General features: G+C 49.6%; 2 protein-coding genes across 2 annotated transcripts; both read right to left on the bottom strand.

Annotated features, from left to right (window-relative positions):
* Window positions 1-840: 840 nt before the first annotated feature.
* Window positions 841-5,472, bottom strand: LOC148592943 (polycystin family receptor for egg jelly-like). The gene is made up of 3 exons (XM_088533034.1): window positions 5,445-5,472; window positions 3,405-4,421; window positions 841-923 (listed from the first exon to the last, which is right to left on the bottom strand). Exons 1-3 carry the CDS (start codon window positions 5,470-5,472, stop codon window positions 841-843), a joined length of 1,128 nt encoding a protein of 375 aa, XP_088389160.1.
* A 3,913-nt stretch (window positions 5,473-9,385) lies between these two features.
* Window positions 9,386-14,015, bottom strand: LOC148592944 (polycystin family receptor for egg jelly-like). Its single transcript, XM_088533035.1, has 3 exons — window positions 13,988-14,015; window positions 11,948-12,964; window positions 9,386-9,468 (listed from the first exon to the last, which is right to left on the bottom strand). Exons 1-3 carry the CDS (start codon window positions 14,013-14,015, stop codon window positions 9,386-9,388), a joined length of 1,128 nt encoding a protein of 375 aa, XP_088389161.1.
* Window positions 14,016-25,097: the final 11,082 nt, after the last annotated feature.

Consider the following 25,097-nt stretch of genomic DNA (forward strand, 5'->3'; position numbering starts at 1 on the left):
ACAGAATAAGTTATTTACAACTGAGAAACTGTTTTGCTGCTCCCAAGGACCAGTATAATACCACGCAGACTAGAGGCCACAGAAGCAGAGCCCCAGACTTTTCTATTTAGCTCTGTTGTCTCCCTGTGGCAAAAGCTTGGTTTCCTCTGTAAAATGGAGAGCTAGCAGAGTGTCAGAAGCACAGTGGGCATCACTCTCTTGTTCAGTATCATGAAGGTAGGTCTTGGTGGACAGCAAGGCACACATTTCACTTTTTTTGTCTGTCAAGCAAACGGATGAGCACAGATTTATGAACAAAGGTAAAATATGAGGGAAATGTTTGGAGCCCTTGTTCCTGTTGGCTTGGTTGCCGCTCAAGGGTGAAGAGAACTGACGTTTTCATGCCTGTGCAGCTAGCTGAAGCATAGCGGGTCTGTATACAAAGTCAGCTCCTTCAGAGCTGAGAGTGGACAATCTGTCGCCTCCACAATTTGGGCCACTCTCATGTTTTGAGAAAGAGAGTAATGCAAGAAAGAGCAGCAAAGAGAGGAAATGCTTTCCGTTTGCTAGAGAAACATGCAATTTGGCATCCGCTGGGCAATTTAGCCCGTCAGTTCTTGGGAAGTAGCCTGGCAAGCGCATGAGAAACCTCCTGATGACAGAGGGATAGGAAGGCGCCTGCATCCCTTTTAACAAAGGGCTTTTGGAACTGCATCGTATTAGTCACTGCCCCAATGGAACTCTAGAGAATGGAGAGATTCCCTTTTCTCCAGCTTTCCAGGCCAAAGCTTGTCCCTTGACAGCCATGACAGGACTGGTCTTGTCTGGCTTTCTTACAGTTCATGCAGCCAGGGCATCTTCTCAGCCCAAGTACTTGATCATTATGGCAATTCTAACAGTGGACTTTGGAGTCCTGAATTTGCGTCTGGGCATGGCGAGCGATGCTATAAAGAGGCAGGTGAAGTCCACAAGAGTTTGGCACATTTTTTCAGAAGCTCTTTGGAAGTCATGCTAGATCTCTAGCACGTGCACCCAAAACAAACAAACAAACAAAAAAAACCCAAGGGAATTCTTGTCACATTTTACCATCTAACCCCAGTGAAGTTTTCACTTAAACAGTGTCCCCCCTCCTAGGGTACCTTTTCATTGGAATCACAAAAGAAGGGAAAACGATGCCTTCTATCCCAACTCAGGTACTGCAGATTGATCCCAGTGGGCAGGGCTGGTTGGATCTGCAATATAAGAATCCTATTGTCTCTTTCCAAAAAGAAGAGACAGAGATGGGTTACAGATACTAATTGTAGTCCAGCTCTGAGCTTTCAAACTGGCAGCATGCCCTTTGATGAGCTCCTACGACCTCTGCCCAGAAATGCTTCCCCCGCTCCCCGAAGAAACCAAAATATCCTCCCTGCGCCACAAAGCAACTGGGGAAGAGACTCCCTCCGTGAGCTGCTGCCTGCATCCTGTCACTGCCTCTCTGGAAGGAGGCAGAAAGAAAAGCAACAGCAATGCCACTTAAGCCCAGAACCAAGGACTTAAGGCCAGTAAGCCTTACAAAAAGGCTTGTGACTATATATGTGTCCTTTTTTTTTTTTCCAAATTTTTAATAAATAGATAAGAGATATCTTTAAAAAGATATTGTGCTGGTGTCCCACTTATCAATAGCTTTGCACTTTGTTTTTCCCAGGAAAAGAGCAGCGGGACAAGAAATCAGGTTTTGCACTTCTTTCTCCTGTGCTGGTTGATCCTCGTTGGAGAGTTCACTCCTTCACTAGGTAAGGGTATGTTGCTGTGTGCTCTCCTTTTATGCTTTTTTCTTTTTTTCTGCGAGTCTCTGTATTTCCCCTCTCAGAGCAGGGGCTTCCTTGGAGAAGGAGGCTGGGCAGCTTTATTTTGGACTAAGAGTGTGGTGCAGAAGCAAGTTTAAGACAAGGATAGTGCTGGGGAAGATGAGCAGTTGCACTGCAGCCGTGGCTGCTCCGAATGGCAGCAGTTAAGCCATTGGGCTTGACTGACTTGCGCTTGGTTTTGTGAACTGCCAGGTAAGAGAGGATGTTAGAGTGTTACCGGAATCAAACGTTCGTTTGCGTTCGGGGATACTCCAGTAATGGCCTTTTGTGCCTTGGAGGGTAAAAGAAATCCCTCCATTAACGTGCCCTTAGAGCTTTCTTGGGCAAGCAGCATTCTATGGAAAGGCCATTTTACACTCTTTATACTATTGGAGAGGCTGACATGGATGCCTTGCAAAAGTAAAAACACACATACAAATGTAAATGTGCTGTTAGTGTTAAGAACTCCTAATTTAACTGTGCCGGGTCAAAGCACAATAAATCATCCTCTCATCTTTTATTGCTTATGCTTTGAGGAGCAAAGGTTTTATCAGCATTTTCAGAGCACTCACCTTTTTTAGCTCTCTCTTAGTTTAGCTTAGCATAGATCCGCTCATGGCCTCTTTGCCAGAGGCCAGATTACCCCTCATAGCCTTGTTCTCCAGTCATTGTCTGTGTAAAAGAGGTATAAGCTGCCATGACGGGAAAGTACCACTGAGGTAGATACAAGGCCAAAATTTGGGAGAAAACCAGAACAGAGTCCAAAGCAAGTGGCTGAGTGTTAAGAACTCCTTAAAATTTACTAATCAATTCAGGCAAGAATGACTAATTAAGTTAAACAATGATGAGCATTTATTTGAAAAGTACAAAGCACAGAGTGCTAAATACAATATCCCGCGTTGCTCATATGACCAGATAAACCACTTTTTCCCATTTATTTTTCTGTCCCTGAGCCCCAAATGTCAGTGATGTCTCCTCTGAGGCTGAAATTGATGGGCTGAAATAAGTTGAATTTCCCAATAGCTGCTCCCTTCTTAAACCTTATGACCTTTAAAAAAGCAAAAAGTAATAATATTGACTTCAACCCTAAGTGGATGATACTGGAACTATTCTTAATATAATCTTTCCTTTCTCGGCGTCTGGTGTGGCGTTCACGTGCAATGTAAGTGAAGGGAAAGATTTGAACAAGTTTACGGTGCATCTCTCTCACCTCCTCTTCCGTCTCCATTGCTTTATCTGGCTTAAAGTCAGAATAATTTTCCTGAGTTGGCCACGGAATACTTTGACAATATTTGTGAAGGAGTGTACTCAGGGCAGAGAAAAACAGGATTTTTAGCGGTTGGAAAAAGAAGATGTTCTTCGCAAAGGAGACTGAAGATGCTAAAAGCCACTGATGTGAGGTCTCTTGCCCATAAGACAAGCCATAGAAGACAATAAAAAATGAAGACAGCCCCGTTACAACTGTAATTAATGTCCAGGAGAGGCAGACACATCCCCGGCAAAAAACTAATGCTGGTCTCTTGCGAAAGAACAAGGGGACAGCGCTTTGTGGTGTCTTCTGTCTCTCAATGTTGTCCCCTTCTAATGCATTAAAACGTTCCTTCTGGGAATACCTAAATGAGGAAATGAGGAGCATCTGCACAGGTATCGTAATCAAAGCCCTTTCGGCTGCTAATGCTATTGATCTCATAACGCTCACAGGTAGTGGGGATTCTTCCTTTTTGTCAGCCCTAAAGAACATAAAATTAACAAGCAGGTTCAGTAGTAACATTGCCAAACAGCACGTTAACCTTTGGAGCCTGCTGAAAGTGCCGGTGCCAGGATGAGCAAAAACTGAGAACCAGAGGTGACCATCTCTCAGCTTTGCTTCAAGATTAATCAAAAAATAGTCAATTCTGCCGAGACGTGCTTTTGGGCTCATGGCAAGGAATGTCCTTTGGAGTAAGCCGTCATCCTTGTTGAGCGCAAGCCACTTGCGGCAAATAAAGAACCAGGTCTTGTTGGTGTCCACGTTCTCAACTTTTGCTCTGCTCAGGAACCAGCTTGGAGAAGGCCCGTTGTTGTTGTGCCAGACCCTTAAGGCACAAATGTCTCCCAGATCTTTCTCTGCAGTTAGCAAAAATGTATCGGTGCTTCCCTGATGGAATGACGGAAGATGTGGGTGTCGTAAGCAAAAGGCGTCACTTGTGCCATCCTGCCCAACGAGTTGAAGAAAAACATCTGCGGTGGTTCCAGCTCCTAAGCGACTGCCTGTGTACAACGTGACCGCAAAGTGCACTTTATCAAAAGGCTCCTTGTCTGGCAGAATGGGGTTCTTGTCCTCTGTGTCCTTGTCAGCCTTGTCTTTTGTCATGGCCCAGAGGGCCAAAACAAGGTAGGCTAGAAAAATTAGCACAACTGTTAAAAGGGGCACAGGGTTTTGAGTTATGGCTGCTCCCAAAGCTTTTTCCACATTCACAGCGTTGGGCATCACTATTACTTTGGCTGCCAGCCACGTGATGTTGAAAGTGACTATGTTTGACACTGTGCCTTTTACAAGTGTTTTGTGCTCCAGCAGTGCTCTTGCAATTCCTGATGGATAACCTATCCGAGGGAGAAGGTTCTTGTCAAATTCTTGAAGCACAGCGGAAATCACAGCATCGCTGGCCAATTTGGAATCATTCTCCTTTTCCAGCTTTGGATAAAAACAATTCTTGCATATTATTATGGCAGAGGAAGTAGCGGCAGCATTCCAATTTTCCTTTTTGGTGAGAGGGAAAGCCCTGTTTTTGGCTTCCATTCCAGTTCCTACTTCTCCAGGGAAAACTATGCTCGCCACTAGCAGCTCACCAAGCTGTGGAAGAGCAGGTACAGCACAGAAGTTGCTCTGGAAAGTCAAAAAATTGTTGGAACTGAACCAACCTCCTCTACCCTGTGTGTCCTGCAGCCTGTAGGCCAGTGCCCTAAGTGCAAGAGGCTGAAGACTCAAGGAGAGGCGAAGGGGCTGGTGAGGAACACTAAGGAGCTTGGAGCTGATCCTGAGACCACGCTGTAAGTTAAGCTTGACTTTGAGAGAACACTTGTAGCTGATGTGCGGCATCTGCTCAATGCTGACTGAAGCTAAACGGAGCACATGGTGCCTGTAGCGTACAGTCGAACCGTAGTTGGAGTGGGTTGCACATGTGGGTTGCACCTCGACTCCTGGGTAAGCAGACGGTGGTAGTGCCTCTTCATGATCGTTGCTGGGAAGAAGGGCAGATGAGTTGCTTCCGTGGCTGCTAAAACGGTATTGCCACTTTGCACTCTGGAGGCGTGCACACCAGCCCAGCTCTACTGCCTCCCCGCCGTGGGTCGGGTGAATGTGTGGGCCAAATCCTGGCAGTCGTATATCCTGCCCGCACATCTCAATGCTCAAGTTGTGATGAAGGCCTCCAGGAGCAGAGCATGAAGCTGATGAGCACTGCATTGTAATGAAACTGGAGGCTGTGGCTGGTGGCGTTCTTCCAGGCAGGAGGGTTGCCTGCAGCACAAGCTGCCCAGACCAGCAAGGTGTATTCTTCACCCAGGCAGGGTTGATGTAGCAGGAGCAATGCAGTGGGGGCTGTGGCTGCAGTTGTGCTCCAGGGGCTGGCTGGTAACCCTGATTCATGGGCTTACTCCATAAGCAGGAGATGCCTTGCTCCATGCCCGGTCTCTGTGAGACGTGTCTGTGAGGGCTCAGGGAGACGACGAGGAGGGACGAGGGTTGCAGAAGGGGAGCAGCATCCCGCAAGGCTGGAGGGCAGCCGCCGGGAAGCCAGAGGAGCAGAAGGGCCAGCGCTGGCGCCGCCACCGCTTGGCCGAGGGAGAGCCGTGGCCCGAGAGCCATTGGTGCTGCTGCTGCACGAAGCAGGCGCGCTGGGCTCCAGAGGTGCCCTCAGGGCCGCTTGCCCTGCGCTGGGCACCTTGGGTCCCGAGGGCATCAAGGAAGCAGGTGGCCCCTGGCGACGACACCCAACAATGGGGCTTCCCATCCCCTCTGAGGCGTGGGGGGGGCCGCCCGGCTCCTTCTATTGCCCCCTGCTCTGGAACAAACCACCCCCTGAAACCAGCTTGCCCAAAGCTGCAGCTCTGCCCACATCCCAGGTGGCCCTGACCCTGGCTGGCCACCGGCGATCCCCAGGGGCTCCCCCTTCATGGGGCGGGAGGCGTTGGGGATGCTGCGGAGGTGCTGTGGGGCCGCTCTTGGGCGGATGGAGTTGGCAAAGCAGGGTCATGGTGCCCCTGAGGGACTGCAGGCTGAGGGCCGCTGCACGGCGGGCAGGGGCCTTTAGCGCCCTGTGCGGTTTGTGCTTCCTCCCTGCCTGTCCTCCTCCCGGTAAGCGGGTCCTCACAGGGAGGCCGATGCGAGCCGAGGCTGCTGTGGCCATGTGCTGCGAGTGCCGCGGAGCCCCTGCCCGCTGCCCTCCGCAGAACGGGCGCTGGCGCGAGGGCGGCCCGTGTTGTGTGGCGGCTGCGAGCGGCCCTCACGCGGGTGGCCCCTGCCAGCCCCTCACAGGCCTCTCCCAGGCCGGGTGCCTTTGGGGCGAGCTCTGCGCTGCCTCCTGCTCTGGGTCCAGCTCTGCCCGCGCTCGCTGCTTGCTCCGCAGAGGCTCCTGGGCCCAGGTGCTCTGCTCCTTGTCAGCGCTCACTTTGCCGCCATGGTGCCTGCTGCAGCATCTTCTCCCCTTCCCACTCTGCTGCTTATGTTCTTAGGTACCTGTACACGTATCTCCTTCTTTCCTTCTTGGCAGTTCCTACCGCAAGCCTGTGGCATTTTCCACATTTAACACTGCCAGAGAGAGTCCGTGTTAGTGAGAATTAGTCGGCGAGAGCCGCTACTTTGAGCGGGAGCCTCCTCTGCGGTGACTCAGAGTTTGCTGTCATGTTACCAGTTAAACAGACACAAAAACCAAAGCCGAAAACGAGCAAGCAAAAAAAGCTAGGAATCAACCCAGAGAATATTTGTATTTGGGAAAAAGTTCTATTAATGAGGGCCTTCTTCAGGAAATACCAAGAGGTGCAAGGAGGTGTCAGCATGACACGCGCTCATCCACAAGAAAAGGTTAGGTAGGTCAGGAGGCTTAACAACGTTCTGGGGAATCTTTGGGGAGTATGAGAGGTTGGTGAGCTCCAGAGCTCTGGAAAAGTCCCTTGAGCGATAGCAGGTGTGCAAAGAGTGACCTGGAAGAAGCAGAGGGTCCTGAGAGCCAGCAGAGGCTCCACAAGGGACACGGCTCTGGGTAAAGAAGAACCAGATCCTGTTAGTAAACTCTTGTCTTAAAGCAGGGGCAAAGGGCCAGTCTTTGGCCTTGGCCAGAGCTGGCTAAAGTGTCTGGGCAGTGTCTCTGTCTTCTGCAAGCGTCTCTCAAGAAATACAGCTTGTGAGTGCTTGAGACAGGGCTTTTTTACTTCAGGTTGTTCAGGAAGGAAGGCTTCAGCAAGGCCCGTGCATGTGTGCGTGCATGTTTCAGCCAAATGGAACCAGAAGCTTGTGGCCTCACACATGTGACCTTCATGCAAGGCTTGTGAGAACAAGTGGCTGGCTGAGACGAGAAGGGGATACCTCAGAAGCCAGCTGCCACATGGCCACTAAGGCCAGCCGTGAGTAGAGAGCAATAAATAAATAAATAAATAGCCTTCTTTCAGAGAGCTATGCTAAATACTCCATCTGCAGGGCAAAGCTCCAGCCAGTCAGCTCTTGCTACTCGACACTGGAAAATCCCCCACTAGACATAAACTACATAAACTCATGCCTTAAAGAAGCCAGGATCTCCATCATCCTACTAAATTAACTCTTCCCTGAAAATAAAGTTTCTCTTTTCCTCCTTTGGCTTGCTTACTTTTGAATTTGCCTTGCTTGTGTGAATGCAAAGAAGTTCAGTATCGTCTGTTTTCTAGCAGTTGTCTTTCTCTGTTACAGGGTGCAACCTGGAGCAATAAGGAGACCCTAGGAGATGGTGAGGGCTGTCTCTCCAAGTTAAAAGCAGCAGATGCAAGTTTTACCAAGTGTAACCTTTACTTCTTCACCTGGATGCTGCTGGATGATGTCTTAAAGCCTGGGACTGCTTTCACCTACAAGACAGTTCCCATTTGAAACAAACAAAAAAGCAAACGAAGAAGCAGGCAAAACAAGCCCCTTTCAGGAATTTATGTAGAGGTAAATGCTCTACTTGGCAAGCTCTAATGCGCTGGTTTCTGCAGCAATGGCACTTGCCATCGCTAATGGATTGGAGCTGCTTGGCGCTGGAAGTTCAGTGTGGCTCAACAGAGAGCTGGACAGTGCAGTGAGAAGAATGATGATGCTGGCAAAATCACAGGCACTGAGTGAGCGGGAGAAGCTCCATGTATGTGCACTGGATGTGTTTGCCAATGGGTGAGTGACAGGCCATTTGGGGAAAGGGGCGGGAGTTGGTTTGATCAGTGTGAATCTTTTTGCTGTCGCTGCGTACAAAGTGGGCATGTATGGCATGTGCTGTTGTGCTGGCACCTTTTGTGCTGTTGGAAAGTGTGGAGATTGTAGGAAGCACAGATGGAAGCGCTGGGCGGTCGTGGTACGACCTGAGATTATTGGGATGTAGCAAAGGGTCAAGATGACCTCTAGACAGTTGCTCCTGAATTCCGCTCAAGTGTATGCACCATGGCTGGTGCCAGCAGCAGCCCTGGGCAAGCAAATGGTGTGTTCCTGCTACATCATAGGATCAGACATTCCTTTCTTAACATTTTTCATAGCTCCTTGAACAGAATAAGTTATTTACAACTGAGAAACTGTTTAGCTGCTCCCAAGGACCAGTATAATACCACGCAGACTAGAGGCCACAGAAGCAGAGCCACAGACTTTTCTATTTAGCTCTGTTGTCTCCCTGTGGCAAAAGCTTGGTTTCCTCTGTAAAATGGAGAGCTAGCAGAGTGTCAGAAGCACAGTGGGCATCACTCTCTTGTTCAGTATCATGAAGGTAGGTCTTGGTGGACAGCAAGGCACACATTTCACTTTTCTTGTCTGTCAAGCAAACGGATGAGCACAGATTTATGAACAAAGGTAAAATATGAGGGAAATGTTTGGAGCCCTTGTTCCTGTTGGCTTGATTGCCGCTCAAGGGTGAAGAGAGCTGACGTTTTCATGCCTGTGCAGCTAGCTGAAGCATAGCGGGTCTGTATACAAAGTCAGCTCCTTCAGAGCTGAGAGTGGACAATCTGTCGCCTCCACAATTTGGGCCACTCTCATGTTTTGAGAAAGAGAGTAATGCAAGAAAGAGCAGCAAAGAGAGGAAATGCTTTCCGTTTGCTAGAGAAACATGCAATTTGGCATCCGCTGGGCAATTTAGCCCGTCAGTTCTTGGGAAGTAGCCTGGCAAGCGCATGAGAAACCTCCTGATGACAGAGGGATAGGAAGGCGCCTGCATCCCTTTTAACAAAGGGCTTTTGGAACTGCATCGTATTAGTCACTGCCCCAATGGAACTCTAGAGAATGGAGAGATTCCCTTTTCTCCAGCTTTCCAGGCCAAAGCTTGTCCCTTGACAGCCATGACAGGACTGGTCTTGTCTGGCTTTCTTACAGTTCATGCAGCCAGGGCATCTTCTCAGCCCAAGTACTTGATCATTATGGCAATTCTAACAGTGGACTTTGGAGTCCTGAATTTGCGTCTGGGCATGGCGAGCGATGCTATAAAGAGGCAGGTGAAGTCCACAAGAGTTTGGCACATTTTTTCAGAAGCTCTTTGGAAGTCATGCTAGATCTCTAGCACGTGCACCCAAAACAAACAAACAAACAAAAAAAACCCAAGGGAATTCTTGTCACATTTTACCATCTAACCCCAGTGAAGTTTTCACTTAAACAGTGTCCCCCCTCCTAGGGTACCTTTTCATTGGAATCACAAAAGAAGGGAAAACGATGCCTTCTATCCCAACTCAGGTACTGCAGATTGATCCCAGTGGGCAGGGCAGGTTGGATCTGCAATATAAGAATCCTATTGTCTCTTTCCAAAAAGAAGAGACAGAGATGGGTTACAGATACTAATTGTAGTCCAGCTCTGAGCTTTCAAACTGGCAGCATGCCCTTTGATGAGCTCATACCACCTCTGCCAGAAATGCTTCCCCCGCTCCCCGAAGAAACCAAAATATCCTCCCTGCGCCACAAAGCAACTGGGGAAGAGACTCCCTCCGTGAGCTGCTGCCTGCATCCTGTCACTGCCTCTCTGGAAGGAGGCAGAAAGAAAAGCAACAGCAATGCCACTTAAGCCCAGAACCGAGGACTCAAGGCCAGTAAGCCTTACAAAAAGGCTTGTGACTATATATGTGTCCTTTTTTTTTTTCCAAATTTTTAATAAATAGATAAGAGATATCTTTAAAAAGATATTGTGCTGGTGTCCCACTTATCAATGGCTTTGCACTTTGTTTTTCCCAGGAAAAGAGCAGCGGGACAAGAAATCAGGTTTTGCACTTCTTTCTCCTGTGCTGGTTGATCCTCGTTGGAGAGTTCACTCCTTCACTAGGTAAGGGTATGTTGCTGTGTGCTCTCCTTTTATGCTTTTTTCTTTTTTTCTGCGAGTCTCTGTATTTCCCCTCTGGGAGCAGGGGCTTCCTTGGAGAAGGAGGCTGGGCAGCTTTATTTTGGACTAAGAGTGTGGTGCAGAAGCAAGTTTAAGACAAGGATAGTGCTGGGGAAGATGAGCAGTTGCACTGCAGCCGTGGCTGCTCCGAATGGCAGCAGTTAAGCCATTGGGCTTGACTGACTTGCGCTTGGTTTTGTGAACTGCCAGGTAAGAGAGGATGTTAGAGTGTTACCGGAATCAAACGTTCGTTTGCGTTCGGGGATACTCCAGTAATGGCCTTTTGTGCCTTGGAGGGTAAAAGAAATCCCTCCATTAACGTGCCCTTAGAGCTTTCTTGGGCAAGCAGCATTCTATGGAAAGGCCATTTTACACTCTTTATACTATTGGAGAGGCTGACATGGATGCCTTGCAAAAGTAAAAACACACATACAAATGTAAATGTGCTGTTAGTGTTAAGAACTCCTAATTTAACTGTGCCGGGTCAAAGCACAATAAATCATCCTCTCATCTTTTATTGCTTATGCTTTGAGGAGCAAAGGTTTTATCAGCATTTTCAGAGCACTCACCTTTTCTAGCTCTCTCTTAGTTTAGCTTAGCATAGATCCGCTCATGGCCTCTTTGCCAGAGGCCAGATTACCCCTCATAGCCTTGTTCTCCAGTCATTGTCTGTGTAAAAGAGGTATAAGCTGCCATGACGGGAAAGTACCACTGAGGTAGATACAAGGCCAAAATTTGGGAGAAAACCAGAACAGAGTCCAAAGCAAGTGGCTGAGTGTTAAGAACTCCTTAAAATTTACTAATCAATTCAGGCAAGAATGACTAATTAAGTTAAACAATGATGAGCATTTATTTGAAAAGTACAAAGCACAGAGTGCTAAATACAATATCCCGCGTTGCTCATATGACCAGATAAACCACTTTTTCCCATTTATTTTTCTGTCCCTGAGCCCCAAATGTCAGTGATGTCTCCTCTGAGGCTGAAATTGATGGGCTGAAATAAGTTGAATTTCCCAATAGCTGCTCCCTTCTTAAACCTTATGACCTTTAAAAAAGCAAAAAGTAATAATATTGACTTCAACCCTAAGTGGATGATACTGGAACTATTCTTAATATAATCTTTCCTTTCTCGGCGTCTGGTGTGGCGTTCACGTGCAATGTAAGTGAAGGGAAAGATTTGAACAAGTTTACGGTGCATCTCTCTCACCTCCTCTTCCGTCTCCATTGCTTTATCTGGCTTAAAGTCAGAATAATTTTCCTGAGTTGGCCACGGAATACTTTGACAATATTTGTGAAGGAGTGTACTCAGGGCAGAGAAAAACAGGATTTTTAGCGGTTGGAAAAAGAAGATGTTCTTCGCAAAGGAGACTGAAGATGCTAAAAGCCACTGATGTGAGGTCTCTTGCCCATAAGACAAGCCATAGAAGACAATAAAAAATGAAGACAGCCCCGTTACAACTGTAATTAATGTCCAGGAGAGGCAGACACATCCCCGGCAAAAAACTAATGCTGGTCTCTTGCGAAAGAACAAGGGGACAGCGCTTTGTGGTGTCTTCTGTCTCTCAATGTTGTCCCCTTCTAATGCATTAAAACGTTCCTTCTGGGAATACCTAAATGAGGAAATGAGGAGCATCTGCACAGGTATCGTAATCAAAGCCCTTTCGGCTGCTAATGCTATTGATCTCATAACGCTCACAGGTAGTGGGGATTCTTCCTTTTTGTCAGCCCTAAAGAACATAAAATTAACAAGCAGGTTCAGTAGTAACATTGCCAAACAGCACGTTAACCTTTGGAGCCTGCTGAAAGTGCCGGTGCCAGGATGAGCAAAAACTGAGAACCAGAGGTGACCATCTCTCAGCTTTGCTTCAAGATTAATCAAAAAATAGTCAATTCTGCCGAGACGTGCTTTGGGGCTCATGGCAAGGAATGTCCTTTGGAGTAAGCCGTCATCCTTGTTGAGCGCAAGCCACTTGCGGCAAATAAAGAACCAGGTCTTGTCGGTGTCCACGTTTTCAACTTTTGCTCTGCTCAGGAACCAGCTTGGAGAAGGCCCGTTGTTGTTGTGCCAGACCCTTAAGGCACAAATGTCTCCCAGATCTTTCTCTGCAGTTAGCAAAAATGTATCGGTGCTTCCCTGATGGAATGACGGAAGATGTGGGTGTCGTAAGCAAAAGGCGTCACTTGTGCCATCCTGCCCAACGAGTTGAAGAAAAACATCTGCGGTGGTTCCAGCTCCTAAGCGACTGCCTGTGTACAACGTGACCGCAAAGTGCACTTTATCAAAAGGCTCCTTGTCTGGCAGAATGGGGTTCTTGTCCTCTGTGTCCTTGTCAGCCTTGTCTTTTGTCATGGCCCAGAGGGCCAAAACAAGGTAGGCTAGAAAAATTAGCACAGCTGTTAAAAGGGGCACAGGGTTTTGAGTTATGGCTGCTCCCAAAGCTTTTTCCACATTCACAGCGTTGGGCATCACTATTACTTTGGCTGCCAGCCACGTGATGTTGAAAGTGACTATGTTTGACACTGTGCCTTTTACAAGTGTTTTGTGCTCCAGCAGTGCTCTTGCAATTCCTGATGGATAACCTATCCGAGGGAGAAGGTTCTTGTCAAATTCTTGAAGCACAGCGGAAATCACAGCATCGCTGGCCAATTTGGAATCATTCTCCTTTTCCAGCTTTGGATAAAAACAATTCTTGCATATTATTATGGCAGAGGAAGTAGCGGCAGCATTCCAATTTTCCTTTTTGGTGAGAGGGAAAGCCCTGTTTTTGGCTTCCATTCCAGTTCCTACTTCTCCAGGGAAAACTATGCTCGCCACTAGCAGCTCACCAAGCTGTGGAAGAGCAGGTACAGCACAGAAGTTGCTCTGGAAAGTCAAAAAATTGTTGGAACTGAACCAACCTCCTCTACCCTGTGTGTCCTGCAGCCTGTAGGCCAGTGCCCTAAGTGCAAGAGGCTGAAGACTCGAGGAGAGGCGAAGGGGCTGGTGAGGAACACTAAGGAGCTTGGAGCTGATCCTGAGACCACGCTGTAAGTTAAGCTTGACTTTGAGAGAACACTTGTAGCTGATGTGCGGCATCTGCTCAATGCTGACTGAAGCTAAACGGAGCACATGGTGCCTGTAGCGTACAGTCGAACCGTAGTTGGAGTGGGTTGCACATGCGGGTTGCACCTCGACTCCTGGGTAAGCAGACGGTGGTAGTGCCTCTTCATGATCGTTGCTGGGAAGAAGGGCAGATGAGTTGCTTCCGTGGCTGCTAAAACGGTATTGCCACTTTGCACTCTGGAGGCGTGCACACCAGCCCAGCTCTACTGCCTCCCCGCCGTGGGTCGGGTGAATGTGTGGGCCAAATCCTGGCAGTCGTATATCCTGCCCGCACATCTCAATGCTCAAGTTGTGATGAAGGCCTCCAGGAGCAGAGCATGAAGCTGATGAGCACTGCATTGTAATGAAACTGGAGGCTGTGGCTGGTGGCGTTCTTCCAGGCAGGAGGGTTGCCTGCAGCACAAGCTGCCCAGACCAGCAAGGTGTATTCTTCACCCAGGCAGGGTTGATGTAGCAGGAGCAATGCAGTGGGGGCTGTGGCTGCAGTTGTGCTCCAGGGGCTGGCTGGTAACCCTGATTCATGGGCTTACTCCATAAGCAGGAGATGCCGTGCTCCATGCCCGGTCTCTGTGAGACGTGTCTGTGAGGGCTCAGGGAGACGACGAGGAGGGACGAGGGTTGCAGAAGGGGAGCAGCATCCCGCAAGGCTGGAGGGCAGCCGCCGGGAAGCCAGAGGAGCAGAAGGGCCAGCGCTGGCGCCGCCACCGCTTGGCCGAGGGAGAGCCGTGGCCCGAGAGCCATTGGTGCTGCTGCTGCACGAAGCAGGCGCGCTGGGCTCCAGAGGTGCCCTCAGGGCCGCTTGCCCTGCGCTGGGCACCTTGGGTCCCGAGGGCATCAAGGAAGCAGGTGGCCCCTGGCGACGACACCCAACAATGGGGCTTCCCATCCCCTCTGAGGTGTGGGGGGGGCCGCCCGGCTCCTTCTATTGCCCCCTGCTCTGGAACAAACCACCCCCTGACACCTGCTTGCCCAAAGCTGCAGCTCTGCCCACATCCCAGGTGGCCCTGACCCTGGCTGGCCACCGGCGACCCCCAGGGGCTCCCCCTTCATGGGGCGGGAGGCGTTGGGGATGCTGCGGAGGTGCTGTGGGGCCGCTCTTGGGCGGATGGAGTTGGCAAAGCAGGGTCATGGTGCCCCTGAGGGACTGCAGGCTGAGGGCCGCTGCACGGCGGGCAGGGGCCTTTAGCACCCTGTGCGGTTTGTGCTTCCTCCCTGCCTGTCCTCCTCCCGCTAAGCGGGTCCTCACAGGGAGGCCGATGCGAGCCGAGGCTGCTGTGGCCATGTGCTGCGAGTGCCGCGGAGCCCCTGCCCGCTGCCCTCCGCAGAACGGGCGCTGGCGCGAGGGCGGCCCGTGTTGTGTGGCGGCTGCGAGCGGCCCTCACGCGGGTGGCCCCTGCCAGCCCCTCACAGGCCTCTCCCAGGCCGGGTGCCTTTGGGGCGAGCTCTGCGCTGCCTCCTGCTCTGGGTCCAGCTCTGCCCGCGCTCGCTGCTTGCTCCGCAGAGGCTCCTGGGCCCAGGTGCTCTGCTCCTTGTCAGCGCTCACTTTGCAGCCATGGTGCCTGCTGCAGCATCTTCTCCCCTTCCCACTCTGCTGCTTATGTTCTTAGGTACCTGTACACGTATCTCCTTCTTTCCTTCTTGGCAGTTCCTACCGCAAGCCTGTGGCATTTTCCACATTTAACACTGCCAGAGAGAGTCCGTGTTAGTGAGAATTAGTCAGCGAGAGCCGCTACTTTGAGCGGGAGCCTCCTCTGCGGTGACTCAGAGTTTGCTGTCATGTTACCAGTTAAACAGACACAAAAACCAAAGCCGAAAACGAGCAAGCAAAAAAAGCTAGGAATCAACCCAGAGAATATTTGTATTTGGGAAAAAGTTCTATTAATGAGGGCCTTCTTCAGGAAATACCAAGAGGTGCAAGGAGGTGTCAGCATGACACGCGCTCATCCACAAGAAAAGGTTAGGTAGGTCAGGAGGCTTAACAACGTTCTGGGGAATCTTTGGGGAGTATGAGAGGTTGGTGAGCTCCAGAGCTCTGGAAAAGTCCCTTGAGCGATAGCAGGTGTGCAAAGAGTGACCTGGAAGAAGCAGAGGGTCCTGAGAGCCAGCAGAGGCTCCACAAGGGACACGGCTCTGGGTAAAGAAGAACCAGATCCTGTTAGTAAACTCGTGTCTTAAAGCAGGGGCAAAGGGCCAGTCTTTGGCCTTGGCCAGAGCTGGCTAAAGTGTCTGGGCAGTGTCTCTGTCTTCTGCAAGCGTCTCTCAAGAAATACAGCTTGTGAGTGCTTGAGACAGGGCTTTTTTACTTCAGGTTGTTCAGGAAGGAAGGCTTCAGCAAGGCCTGTGCATGTGTGCGTGCATGTTTCAGCCAAATGGAACCAGAAGCTTGTGGCCTCACACATGTGACCTTCATGCAAGGCTTGTGAGAACAAGTGGCTGGCTGAAACGAGAAGGGGATACCTCAGAAGCCAGCTGCCACATGGCCACTAAGGCCAGCCGTGAGTAGAGAGCAATAAATAAATAAATAAATAGCCTTCTTTCAGAGAGCTATGCTAAATACTCCATCTGCAGGGCAAAGCTCCAGCCAGTCAGCTCTTGCTACTCGACACTGGAAAATCCCCCACTAGACATAAACTACATAAACTCATGCCTTAAAGAAGCCAGGATCTCCATCATCCTACTAAGTTAACTCTTCCCTGAAAATAAAGTTTCTCTTTTCCTCCTTTGGCTTGCTTACTTTTGAATTTGCCTTGCTTGTGTGAATGCAAAGAAGTTCAGTATCGTCTGTTTTCTAGCAGTTGTCTTTCTCTGTTACAGGGTGCAACCTGGAGCAATAAGGAGACCCTAGGAGATGGTGAGGGCTGTCTCTCCAAGTTAAAAGCAGCAGATGCAAGTTTTACCAAGTGTAACCTTTACTTCTTCACCTGGATGCTGCTGGATGATGTCTTAAAGCCTGGGACTGCTTTCACCTACAAGACAGTTCCCATTTGAAACAAACAAAAAAGCAAACGAAGAAGCAGGCAAAACAAGCCCCTTTCAGGAATTTATGTAGAGGTAAATGCTCTACTTGGCAAGCTCTAATGCGCTGGTTTCTGCAGCAATGGCACTTGCCATCGCTAATGGATTGGAGCTGCTTGGCGCTGGAAGTTCAGTGTGGCTCAACAGAGAGCTGGACAGTGCAGTGAGAAGAATGATGATGCTGGCAAAATCACAGGCACTGAGTGAGCTGGAAAAGCTCCATGTATGTGCACTGGATGTGTTTGCCAATGGGTGAGTGACAGGCCATGTGGGGAAAGGGGCGGGAGTTGGTTTGATCAGCACGAATCTTTTTGCTGTCGCTGCGTACAAAGTGGGCATGTATGGCATGCGCTGTTGTGCTGGCACCTTTTGTGCTGTTGGAAAGTGTGGAGATTGTAGGAAGCACAGATGGAAGCGCTGGGCGGTCGTGGTACGACCTGAGATTATTGGGATGTAGCAAAGGGTCAAGATGACCTCTAGACAGTTGCTCCTGAATTCCGCTCAAGTGTATGCACCATGGCTGGTGCCAGCAGCAGCCCTGGGCAAGCAAATGGTGTGTTCCTGCTACATCATAGGATCAGACATTCCTTTCTTAACATTTTTCATAGCTCCTTGAACAGAATAAGTTATTTACAACTGAGAAACTGTTTAGCTGCTCCCAAGGACCAGTATAATACCACGCAGACTAGAGGCCACAGAAGCAGAGCCCCAGACTTTTCTATTTAGCTCTGTTGTCTCCCTGTGGCAAAAGCTTGGTTTCCTCTGTAAAATGGAGAGCTAGCAGAGTGTCAGAAGCACAGTGGGCATCACTCTCTTGTTCAGTATCATGAAGGTAGGTCTTGGTGGACAGCAAGGCACACATTTCACTTTTCTTGTCTGTCAAGCAAACGGATGAGCACAGATTTATGAACAAAGGTAAAATATGAGGGAAATGTTTGGAGCCCTTGTTCCTGTTGGCTTGATTGCCGCTCAAGGGTGAAGAGAGCTGACGTTTTCATGCCTGTGCAGCTAGCTGAAGCATAGCGGGTCTGTATACAAAGTCAGCTCCGTCAGAGCTGAGAGTGGACAATCTGTCGCCTCCACAATTTGGGCCACTCTCATGTTTTGAGAAAGAGAGTAATGCAAGAAAGAGCAGCAAAGAGAGGAAATGCTTTCCGTTTGCTAGAGAAACATGCAATTTGGCATCCGCTGGGCAATTTAGCCCGTCAGTTCTTGGGAAGTAGCCTGGCAAGCGCATGAGAAACCTCCTGATGACAGAGGGATAGGAAGGCGCCTGCATCCCTTTTAACAAAGGGCTTTTGGAACTGCATCGTATTAGTCACTGCCCCAATGGAACTCTAGAGAATGGAGAGATTCCCTTTTCTCCAGCTTTCCAGGCCAAAGCTTGTCCCTTGACAGCCATGACAGGACTGGTCTTGTCTGGCTTTCTTACAGTTCATGCAGCCAGGGCATCTTCTCAGCCCAAGTACTTGATCATTATGGCAATTCTAACAGTGGACTTTGGAGTCCTGAATTTGCGTCTGGGCATGGCGAGCGATGCTATAAAGAGGCAGGTGAAGTCCACAAGAGTTTGGCACATTTTTTCAGAAGCTCTTTGGAAGTCATGCTAGATCTCTAGCACGTGCACCCAAAACAAACAAACAAACAAAAAAAACCCAAGGGAATTCTTGTCACATTTTACCATCTAACCCCAGTGAAGTTTTCACTTAAACAGTGTCCCCCCTCCTAGGGTACCTTTTCATTGGAATCACAAAAGAAGGGAAAACGATGCCTTCTATCCCAACTCAGGTACTGCAGATTGATCCCAGTGGGCAGGGCAGGTTGGATCTGCAATATAAGAATCCTATTGTCTCTTTCCAAAAAGAAGAGACAGAGATGGGTTACAGATACTAATTGTAGTCCAGCTCTGAGCTTTCAAACTGGCAGCATGCCCTTTGATGAGCTCATACCACCTCTGCCAGAAATGCTTCCCCCGCTCCCCGAAGAAACCAAAATATCCTCCCTGCGCCACAAAGCAACTGGGGAAGAGACTCCCTCCGTGAGCTGCTGCCTGCATCCTGTCACTGCCTCTCTGGAAGGAGGCAGAAAGAAAAGCAACAGCAATGCCACTTAAGCCCAGAACCGAGGACTCAAGGCCAGTAAGCCTTACAAAAAGGCTTGTGACTATATATGTGTCCTTTTTTTTTTTTTCCAAATTTTTAATAAATAGATAAGAGATATCTTTAAAAAGATATTGTGCTGGTGTCCCACTTATCAATGGCTTTGCACTTTGTTTTTCCCAGGAAAAGAGCAGCGGGACAAGAAATCAGGTTTTGCACTTCTTTCTCCTGTGCTGGTTGATCCTCGTTGGAGAGTTCACTCCTTCACTAGGTAAGGGTATGTTGCTGTGTGCTCTCCTTTTATGCTTTTTTCTTTTTTTCTGCGAGTCTCTGTATTTCCCCTCTCAGAGCAGGGGCTTCCTTGGAGAAGGAGGCTGGGCAGCTTTATTTTGGACTAAGAGTGTGGTGCAGAAGCAAGTTTAAGACAAGGATAGTGCTGGGGAAGATGAGCAGTTGCACTGCAGCCGTGGCTGCTCCGAATGGCAGCAGTTAAGTCATTGGGCTTGACTGACTTGCGCTTGGTTTTGTGAACTGCCAGGTAAGAGAGGATGTTAGAGTGTTACCGGAATCAAACGTTCGTTTGCGTTCGGGGATACTCCAGTAATGGCCTTTTGTGCCTTGGAGGGTAAAAGAAATCCCTCCATTAACGTGCCCTTAGAGCTTTCTTGGGCAAGCAGCATTCTATGGAAAGGCCATTTTACACTCTTTATACTATTGGAGAGGCTGACATGGATGCCTTGCAAAAGTAAAAACACACATACAAATGTAAATGTGCTGTTAGTGTTAAGAACTCCTAATTTAACTGTGCCGGGTCAAAGCACAATAAATCATCCTCTCATCTTTTATTGCTTATGCTTTGAGAAGCAAAGGTTTTATCAGCATTTTCAGAGCACTCACCTTTTCTAGCTCTCTCTTAGTTTAGCTTAGCATAGATCCGCTCATGGCCTCTTTGCCAGAGGCCAGATTACCCCTCATAGCCTTGTTCTCCAGTCATTGTCTATGTAAAAGAGGTATCAGCTGCCATGACGGGAAAGTACCACTGAGGTAGATACAAGGCCAAAATTTGGGAGAAAACCAGAACAGAGTCCAAAGCAAGTGGCTGAGTGTTAAGAACTCCTTAAAATTTACTAATCAATTCAGGCAAGAATGACTAATTAAGTTAAACAATGATGAGCATTTATTTGAAAAGTACAAAGCACAGAGTGCTAAATACAATATCCCGCGTTGCTCATATGACCAGATAAACCACTTTTTCCCATTTATTTTTCTGTCCCTGAGCCCCAAATGTCAGTGATGTCTCCTCTGAGGCTGAAATTGATGGGCTGAAATAAGTTGAATTTCCCAATAGCTGCTCCCTTCTTAAACCTTATGACCTTTAAAAAAGCAAAAAGTAATAATATTGACTTCAACCCTAAGTGGATGATACTGGAACTATTCTTAATATAATCTTTCCTTTCTCGGCGTCTGGTGTGGCGTTCACGTGCAATGTAAGTGAAGGGAAAGATTTGAACAAGTTTACGGTGCATCTCTCTCACCTCCTCTTCCGTCTCCATTGCTTTATCTGGCTTAAAGTCAGAATAATTTTCCTGAGTTGGCCACGGAATACTTTGACAATATTTGTGAAGGAGTGTACTCAGGGCAGAGAAAAACAGGATTTTTAGCGGTTGGAAAAAGAAGATGTTCTTCGCAAAGGAGACTGAAGATGCTAAAAGCCACTGATGTGAGGTCTCTTGCCCATAAGACAAGCCATAGAAGACAATAAAAAATGAAGACAGCCCCGTTACAACTGTAATTAATGTCCAGGAGAGGCAGACACATCCCCGGCAAAAAACTAATGCTGGTCTCTTGCGAAAGAACAAGGGGACAGCGCTTTGTGGTGTCTTCTGTCTCTCAATGTTGTCCCCTTCTAATGCATTAAAACGTTCCTTCTGGGAATACCTAAATGAGGAAATGAGGAGCATCTGCACAGGTATCGTAATCAAAGCCCTTTCGGCTGCTAATGCTATTGATCTCATAACGCTCACAGGTAGTGGGGATTCTTCCTTTTTGTCAGCCCTAAAGAACATAAAATTAACAAGCAGGTTCAGTAGTAACATTGCCAAACAGCACGTTAACCTTTGGAGCCTGCTGAAAGTGCCGGTGCCAGGATGAGCAAAAACTGAGAACCAGAGGTGACCATCTCTCAGCTTTGCTTCAAGATTAATCAAAAAATAGTCAATTCTGCCGAGACGTGCTTTGGGGCTCATGGCAAGGAATGTCCTTTGGAGTAAGCCGTCATCCTTGTTGAGCGCAAGCCACTTGCGGCAAATAAAGAACCAGGTCTTGTCGGTGTCCACGTTTTCAACTTTTGCTCTGCTCAGGAACCAGCTTGGAGAAGGCCCGTTGTTGTTGTGCCAGACCCTTAAGGCACAAATGTCTCCCAGATCTTTCTCTGCAGTTAGCAAAAATGTATCGGTGCTTCCCTGATGGAATGACGGAAGATGTGGGTGTCGTAAGCAAAAGGCGTCACTTGTGCCATCCTGCCCAACGAGTTGAAGAAAAACATCTGCGGTGGTTCCAGCTCCTAAGCGACTGCCTGTGTACAACGTGACCGCAAAGTGCACTTTATCAAAAGGCTCCTTGTCTGGCAGAATGGGGTTCTTGTCCTCTGTGTCCTTGTCAGCCTTGTCTTTTGTCATGGCCCAGAGGGCCAAAACAAGGTAGGCTAGAAAAATTAGCACAGCTGTTAAAAGGGGCACAGGGTTTTGAGTTATGGCTGCTCCCAAAGCTTTTTCCACATTCACAGCGTTGGGCATCACTATTACTTTGGCTGCCAGCCACGTGATGTTGAAAGTGACTATGTTTGACACTGTGCCTTTTACAAGTGTTTTGTGCTCCAGCAGTGCTCTTGCAATTCCTGATGGATAACCTATCCGAGGGAGAAGGTTCTTGTCAAATTCTTGAAGCACAGCGGAAATCACAGCATCGCTGGCCAATTTGGAATCATTCTCCTTTTCCAGCTTTGGATAAAAACAATTCTTGCATATTATTATGGCAGAGGAAGTAGCGGCAGCATTCCAATTTTCCTTTTTGGTGAGAGGGAAAGCCCTGTTTTTGGCTTCCATTCCAGTTCCTACTTCTCCAGGGAAAACTATGCTCGCCACTAGCAGCTCACCAAGCTGTGGAAGAGCAGGTACAGCACAGAAGTTGCTCTGGAAAGTCAAAAAATTGTTGGAACTGAAGCAACCTCCTCTACCCTGTGTGTCCTGCAGCCTGTAGGCCAGTGCCCTAAGTGCAAGAGGCTGAAGACTCGAGGAGAGGCGAAGGGGCTGGTGAGGAACACTAAGGAGCTTGGAGCTGATCCTGAGACCACGCTGTAAGTTAAGCTTGACTTTGAGAGAACACTTGTAGCTGATGTGCGGCATCTGCTCAATGCTGACTGAAGCTAAACGGAGCACATGGTGCCTGTAGCGTACAGTCGAACCGTAGTTGGAGTGGGTTGCACATGCGGGTTGCACCTCGACTCCTGGGTAAGCAGACGGTGGTAGTGCCTCTTCATGATCGTTGCTGGGAAGAAGGGCAGATGAGTTGCTTCCGTGGCTGCTAAAACGGTATTGCCACTTTGCACTCTGGAGGCGTGCACACCAGCCCAGCTCTACTGCCTCCCCGCCGTGGGTCGGGTGAATGTGTGGGCCAAATCCTGGCAGTCGTATATCCTGCCCGCACATCTCAATGCTCAAGTTGTGATGAAGGCCTCCAGGAGCAGAGCATGAAGCTGATGAGCACTGCATTGTAATGAAACTGGAGGCTGTGGCTGGTGGCGTTCTTCCAGGCAGGAGGGTTGCCTGCAGCACAAGCTGCCCAGACCAGCAAGGTGTATTCTTCACCCAGGCAGGGTTGATGTAGCAGGAGCAATGCAGTGGGGGCTGTGGCTGCAGTTGTGCTCCAGGGGCTGGCTGGTAACCCTGATTCATGGGCTTACTCCATAAGCAGGAGATGCCGTGCTCCATGCCCGGTCTCTGTGAGACGTGTCTGTGAGGGCTCAGGGAGACGACGAGGAGGGACGAGGGTTGCAGAAGGGGAGCAGCATCCCGCAAGGCTGGAGGGCAGCCGCCGGGAAGCCAGAGGAGCAGAAGGGCCAGCGCTGGCGCCGCCACCGCTTGGCCGAGGGAGAGCCGTGGCCCGAGAGCCATTGGTGCTGCTGCTGCACGAAGCAGGCGCGCTGGGCTCCAGAGGTGCCCTCAGGGCCGCTTGCCCTGCGCTGGGCACCTTGGGTCCCGAGGGCATCAAGGAAGCAGGTGGCCCCTGGCGACGACACCCAACAATGGGGCTTCCCATCCCCTCTGAGGCGTGGGGGGGGCCGCCCGGCTCCTTCTATTGCCCCCTGCTCTGGAACAAACCACCCCCTGAAACCTGCTTGCCCAAAGCTGCAGCTCTGCCCACATCCCAGGTGGCCCTGACCCTGGCTGGCCACCGGCGACCCCCAGGGGCTCCCCCTTCATGGGGCGGGAGGCGTTGGGGATGCTGCGGAGGTGCTGTGGGGCCGCTCTTGGGCGGATGGAGTTGGCAAAGCAGGGTCATGGTGCCCCTGAGGGACTGCAGGCTGAGGGCCGCTGCACGGCGGGCAGGGGCCTTTAGCACCCTGTGCGGTTTGTGCTTCCTCCCTGCCTGTCCTCCTCCCGCTAAGCGGGTCCTCACAGGGAGGCCGATGCGAGCCGAGGCTGCTGTGGCCATGTGCTGCGAGTGCCGCGGAGCCCCTGCCCGCTGCCCTCCGCAGAACGGGCGCTGGCGCGAGGGCGGCCCGTGTTGTGTGGCGGCTGCGAGCGGCCCTCACGCGGGTGGCCCCTGCCAGCCCCTCACAGGCCTCTCCCAGGCCGGGTGCCTTTGGGGCGAGCTCTGCGCTGCCTCCTGCTCTGGGTCCAGCTCTGCCCGCGCTCGCTGCTTGCTCCGCAGAGGCTCCTGGGCCCAGGTGCTCTGCTCCTTGTCAGCGCTCACTTTGCAGCCATGGTGCCTGCTGCAGCATCTTCTCCCCTTCCCACTCTGCTGCTTATGTTCTTAGGTACCTGTACACGTATCTCCTTCTTTCCTTCTTGGCAGTTCCTACCGCAAGCCTGTGGCATTTTCCACATTTAACACTGCCAGAGAGAGTCCGTGTTAGTGAGAATTAGTCAGCGAGAGCCGCTACTTTGAGCGGGAGCCTCCTCTGCGGTGACTCAGAGTTTGCTGTCATGTTACCAGTTAAACAGACACAAAAACCAAAGCCGAAAACGAGCAAGCAAAAAAAGCTAGGAATCAACCCAGAGAATATTTGTATTTGGGAAAAAGTTCTATTAATGAGGGCCTTCTTCAGGAAATACCAAGAGGTGCAAGGAGGTGTCAGCATGACACGCGCTCATCCACAAGAAAAGGTTAGGTAGGTCAGGAGGCTTAACAACGTTCTGGGGAATCTTTGGGGAGTATGAGAGGTTGGTGAGCTCCAGAGCTCTGGAAAAGTCCCTTGAGCGATAGCAGGTGTGCAAAGAGTGACCTGGAAGAAGCAGAGGGTCCTGAGAGCCAGCAGAGGCTCCACAAGGGAAACGGCTCTGGGTAAAGAAGAACCAGATCCTGTTAGTAAACTCTTGTCTTAAAGCAGGGGCAAAGGGCCAGTCTTTGGCCTTGGCCAGAGCTGGCTAAAGTGTCTGGGCAGTGTCTCTGTCTTCTGCAAGCGTCTCTCAAGAAATACAGCTTGTGAGTGCTTGAGACAGGGCTTTTTTACTTCAGGTTGTTCAGGAAGGAAGGCTTCAGCAAGGCCTGTGCATGTGTGCGTGCATGTTTCAGCCAAATGGAACCAGAAGCTTGTGGCCTCACACATGTGACCTTCATGCAAGGCTTGTGAGAAGAAGTGGCTGGCTGAGACGAGAAGGGGATACCTCAGAAGCCAGCTGCCACATGGCCACTAAGGCCAGCCGTGAGTAGAGAGCAATAAATAAATAAATAAATAGCCTTCTTTCAGAGAGCTATGCTAAATACTCCATCTGCAGGGCAAAGCTCCAGCCAGTCAGCTCTTGCTACTCGACACTGGAAAATCCCCCACTAGACATAAACTACATAAACTCATGCCTTAAAGAAGCCAGGATCTCCATCATCCTACTAAGTTAACTCTTCCCTGAAAATAAAGTTTCTCTTTTCCTCCTTTGGCTTGCTTACTTTTGAATTTGCCTTGCTTGTGTGAATGCAAAGAAGTTCAGTATCGTCTGTTTTCTAGCAGTTGTCTTTCTCTGTTACAGGGTGCAACCTGGAGCAATAAGGAGACCCTAGGAGATGGTGAGGGCTGTCTCTCCAAGTTAAAAGCAGCAGATGCAAGTTTTACCAAGTGTAACCTTTACTTCTTCACCTGGATGCTGCTGGATGATGTCTTAAAGCCTGGGACTGCTTTCACCTACAAGACAGTTCCCATTTGAAACAAACAAAAAAGCAAACGAAGAAGCAGGCAAAACAAGCCCCTTTCAGGAATTTATGTAGAGGTAAATGCTCTACTTGGCAAGCTCTAATGCGCTGGTTTCTGCAG

This window comes from Tinamus guttatus, unplaced genomic scaffold, assembly GCF_059628265.1.
Source record: "Tinamus guttatus ecotype Peru unplaced genomic scaffold, ASM5962826v1 Tinamus_guttatus_pri_ptg000475l, whole genome shotgun sequence".
Classification (NCBI taxonomy): Eukaryota; Metazoa; Chordata; class Aves; order Tinamiformes; family Tinamidae; genus Tinamus; species Tinamus guttatus.

Excerpts from the sequence above, each read along its gene's own strand:
- LOC148592943 (XM_088533034.1), bottom strand. The coding sequence starts at position 5,472 with ATGGAGCAAGGCATCTCCTGCTTATGGA. Across the intron at positions 4,422-5,444 it reads AGGCATCTCCTGCTTATGGA|AATTTGACAAGAACCTTCTC; the intron begins GTAAGCCCATGA and ends CTGTGCTTCAAG. Across the intron at positions 924-3,404 it reads TAGGTATTCCCAGAAGGAAC|CATCGCTCGCCATGCCCAGA; the intron begins GTTTTAATGCAT and ends GCCTCTTTATAG.
- LOC148592944 (XM_088533035.1), bottom strand. The coding sequence starts at position 14,015 with ATGGAGCACGGCATCTCCTGCTTATGGA. Across the intron at positions 12,965-13,987 it reads CGGCATCTCCTGCTTATGGA|AATTTGACAAGAACCTTCTC; the intron begins GTAAGCCCATGA and ends CTGTGCTTCAAG. Across the intron at positions 9,469-11,947 it reads TAGGTATTCCCAGAAGGAAC|CATCGCTCGCCATGCCCAGA; the intron begins GTTTTAATGCAT and ends GCCTCTTTATAG.